This window comes from Montipora capricornis, chromosome 3 (assembly GCF_036669925.1).
Source record: "Montipora capricornis isolate CH-2021 chromosome 3, ASM3666992v2, whole genome shotgun sequence".
Lineage (NCBI taxonomy): Eukaryota > Metazoa > Cnidaria > Anthozoa > Scleractinia > Acroporidae > Montipora > Montipora capricornis.
The window spans coordinates 68,478,861-68,483,401 of record NC_090885.1 but is presented as its reverse complement, the minus strand read 5'-3'; the positions used below and the strand labels follow the sequence as shown (position 1 = coordinate 68,483,401).

Sequence of the window (4,541 nt, the reverse complement as noted above, 5' to 3'; positions counted from 1 at the left end):
TGAAGTGCTCATTTTTATTTAATGGTCCAATACTACTAGTTTGAAATTCTTGATAGATGGGTCTAGTTGAAAGTAACGTATACTACTCACAAACAATCAGGGGCACCCAACTTCAACTTTCGGAAAATATCTGTTCGGAAGACGATTTGAGATCTAAAATTTTCGGAACATTTGTTGTAAAAGTTCTTGCTTGCCTGACTCTCCTTGGATTTTCGAACGTCTGAAAAATGGTACAATCGCCCATTTTTACCGGATTTTTACCCTAAAAAGTGCTTTCGGGAGCATTTTTTCAGGCTAAAATTTTCGAAATGGTAAGTTTTGATCCCTATAATTTTCGGATCACTGGACTTTCAGCTCTCCTGGGAAAATCCAAACAGATGAAAAATTTTTAGGGGATAAAAATATGCCTATATCTACCGTTAAAATACTAACATACGTTTAACAATGCTATGTTTAAGTGGTTTTGAACTATATTTTCGTTGGGTGCCCCCGACGAATGCATTGCACGGCAATTTTTATCTTTTGTAATCGCAAATCTGTGCTTTACATTCAAAATATTATTGGAAGAAAGCAGAAAAATAAATGTTTGATTTGCCATTTTTGATTACAAAGATCTTTCTGATCTAAATTAACAAAACATATATCTTGAAAGCAAAGTCAAGTCAATGGAAACGAAACGTAAGTAATACTAAGTTCCAGAAAAACTGAAAAAAGCACTGTCTCTATCGTCATGTAATTCATCGCCTAAATCACTCTCGCATTCAGATTCACTGAACAGAGCATCATCTACACTTTCTGGAAGACACAGCAACGCGTCAGAGGCATCAATATCTTCATCCCCTTCACGATCACTGTTCACAGGAATACTCTCCTGGTCAAAAACAAAGCTTGGAATTGAGATTTCAATGCAACCTTTGAACAAATTATGAAGCTCTAAAAGTTGTCCTTCAACAGATAACAGTTTCATTTTAAAGAACACATTTTTGCCTTTCGCCTCTTTAGATAAAGAAGAAATATTAGAATCTAATATCAAGGTGGTAAGGGTTCTATGTTGGCTGGTAAAGTGCTCTACTGTGTTCTTCATTTCTTCCTGAAGCAAGTCCAATTCTTCTTTTCCTCGATCGAGCAAATGAAACAAGTCAATAGCCCTCCGTTTGACCGATATTGGGACTTCTGACGAGGCTGAACTGATTAATTCACTTCTTAGCCACACGTCTGCTTCCAAGTTCTTTACTTGGTCGAACTCAAGGGATCGCGCCAATAACCAACCAGGGCTGCAATCCAGGCGGTTGAAGTTATCGAGAGCAGTGCGCACAGATTTTGTGGCTTGTGTAACCTGCTTTGAAAGCCGTTTGGAAAGAGCATGACCATCTGGAAAAAAAAGAAGAATTGAAGAGGTCAAGTTAAAAGATAGTCAGATGAAGAGGATGACAAAATATATGCAGCATCTCATGAATTGCATGGAAGCACCCTTAAAACGAACTGTTATTACTATATTCAGTAACCAACTGCAAAGCGCTAGAGTCCAGAATCCATGCATATACAACTTCGCAAGGGATTTTGTAAGCACTTTTAATTTTAAGTGCCTACTAGAGTCTAGAAAGGGGTATCACACAACGGTAAACTACTTGTTTCTTACTAGGAATTAGTGAGCCTAAGCAAGGACGACGAGGACGGCTACCGTTCTGTTAGCTATATTAAACAACTTAATAACCTGGAGTGTTCGGTCGTTACAGCAAAATCTCAAACCTCGGCCTAGCTGTGTTGATCGAGCGACAGCAAGGCCTCAATTCGAGATCTTGCTGTAACTACCTCACTCTCAGTTATTAAGTAGATATGATTGACTCAAAACGGATTGCGTAAAATGCTCTTCGATAATTGGTATGGCATTTGCATTACCTCACAAACCTATATGGAAAGCAACCAATACGCATTTTTTTTGCTACCACCATTCAAAAGTTCGTCTAGCAACAGTGACGCAGTAATAAATTAATAACCTTTAAGAGGTAAATTGTTTGGTATCAATCGTCGATAAGGAAAACAGGAAACCTACGAACAACGAAGGGCTTCATAACACAATTTATATGGTAAAGGTATGTTTTTCTTGCTATTGTGTTGCAGGTACATGAGCTCAAAGAGGGTATGGATTATCTTACCTGCATATTTTGCCTTTAAACTTAATAGGAACCACCGCTCAATAACTTTGGCATGTAGGTTTATCAAAGCAGCCTTTTTACTTCGGTCGGACGCAGCATCTCGCGCGATTTTGTATTCCTCACTAGAAGTGGTCCACCGACGAGTGACGCCATTCTTATACTCTAAATCTACCAGAACACGTTCCAACCTGATAAAAAGCCATACATTACAATTGTTACTTTAATGAAATTCATCAGGTGAGAAAGAGGCTAAATTGCACTTCTATATGTAAGGAAGCATGCGGAACACACTTCCTACTGAAGGGAATTCACGGCACATTTCCTAATTATACATAAATACAGCATATCCTACACGTAATGTTTTCTGGTAGGTCTACGTGATCAGGTGAAAAGAGGAGGGAAAACAGCAAATTGAACATATCTGTTACTTTGTGCTACTCACTACTCTTCTACTCATATGGGCTCGTGGCCACCAAGGTTGAAAATGGTCAATTAGGTTTGCGTTCGTAATTCACGTGAAAACGTTTATGGAAATGAAAGTTTAATACAGTACAAAATTGAGAAGTGTGGATCAGGAAGCCAAAGTTTTTCGTGGTGAGGCGGTTATCAACCTGTTAGAACCAACATGATCACCCATCAACTAGTAGGAAAGTTGACTAAAGGCACGATCCGTAAGTGGTGTTTTTGGGATTCATAGGGTTAAGAAATATCAAACATACTTGTTCATTTGAGCATACAGTTGCTGCAATTTTTCAGGTTCGGATTCTTGCTCCCACTTGGCTCGGATTTCATAGTACCTTTTCAAGTATATTACATAACCATGTGTCCACGAAGGATGTTCAACAGGTTTGTTTAAGCCTCCTGTCCATTCTGCTTCCTGGTCTGCCCATGCTGCAACCTCTTCCCTTCGAACTGGGGCTAAAAAGTAATTGTAACGGAATACATACAAGAGGACCGTTCAACGTTAAAGGTATATGATTGCTTAATACAGGTTGCCCGCATTTAGGGGTTTTTAGGCATTATTTAACAATTATTCCACTCGCGCTTGTTGGATATGAGATGATAGATAGCCAACGAGGCGCCTAGCGCCGAGTTGGCTATAATCATCTCATCTCCAACAAGCGCGAGTGGAACAATTGTTTTATTAAAAACGCCCCCAAAATATAGAAAACTAGACTAAAATAAAATCAAAGGCCCAAAATTCACGCATATGCTTGCCGTGTTTGAAGATCATGGTATAAGGCTCATAACCATGATGGCTTAGCCAATCAAAACTCTCGAATTGCATTATCCAATGATCCAGTCTTTAATAACGTCCATTATGATATCTCTTAAACAGTACGTGGGCTGTGATTGGCTAAATAAGCGGGCCGTATTCTACAGTACGGCCCACTTTACAGCCTGCTGAATTTAAAATTTCGATAACACATTATCTAGCAAGTTTTTCAGTCGTTTCTACTACATAAACTTGTAAAACTGTTTGAATCTTGCAAGCAACTATTTCAAACAGCCAGGAAGATTTTAGTTTTTAGATTTAGTTTAATCTTTGTAGCAGTTGAACTGTCCACTTGACTTCGACTAGTTTCTTTGCACGCCGTGCCGGATTAACCTCAGAGATATACTAAATACCTTACTAACATCGCTTTCCCCCCGGTCCGTGCTGTAAGTTTACGAATCCTCTTTTTCCCGTCGGTCCGTTACTTACAGCACGGACCGATAACGCGGCTAGTAAGAGGTATATAGGTTAAACAGCAGTCTCTTTCTTGTGAAAGAGGATGGATAAAGAGTAGATTTTGTAGAATTAACCAAATCATAAAGAAGACCAAAGAAGAATGTGATATGCAAAACTAAGGTAGCTACGGTAGAATAGTATGTAAGAGGACATCCATTTTTATAAAAACACGACCTTTTATTATAGGCCTTTTCATTTTCAAATGTAATCATTCAATAAAGACTTTTGGAAACTGAAACATGATGTAGGGACTCCGTTTGGATGAGTATTAATCTCACACCTGTGAGGCTGGCCAATAGGTTAATCAATTCTTCCTCAGAATCTTTAATTACCACCACTGCTCTCTTCATGTGATCAGATAACAGCTTACCTAAAAGATGAATACAGTATATGTAAAGAGAGGGAGTCTAAGTTATGGTAAGGGAAATCAATGATAGACAACCTCTGAAAAGAAAATATTGGCATTTAAACCAATGTCCCCCCTGCTCTCTAGTTTGGGTGTGAACATATCTGTTGATCAAACGGTTGCACTTTTGAAACTTTCACCTATATACCTATAAGTGAAGAGGTCCTCTTCAATAACGTTCGATTACCCACAATTATTAACATGTGAGTGTGTTATGTGTATAAATCAGGTAGAGCAGAGACCTGAA

At 38.6% G+C, this 4,541-nt stretch overlaps 1 protein-coding gene across 1 annotated transcript in view; it reads right to left on the bottom strand.

Annotated features, from left to right (window-relative positions):
* The window catches only part of LOC138040741 (uncharacterized), a 4,755-nt gene continuing 214 nt past the window's right edge, over nucleotides 1–4,541 (bottom strand). Inside the window, exons 2-5 of the mRNA XM_068886419.1 lie at nucleotides 4,169–4,258; nucleotides 2,876–3,074; nucleotides 2,157–2,344; nucleotides 1–1,371 (exon numbers count right to left, since the gene is read on the bottom strand). Coding sequence (XP_068742520.1) covers nucleotides 689–1,371; nucleotides 2,157–2,344; nucleotides 2,876–3,074; nucleotides 4,169–4,258 — 1,160 coding nt within the window. The 3' untranslated portion in view covers nucleotides 1–688. The remainder of the gene's footprint in view (nucleotides 1,372–2,156; nucleotides 2,345–2,875; nucleotides 3,075–4,168; nucleotides 4,259–4,541) is intronic.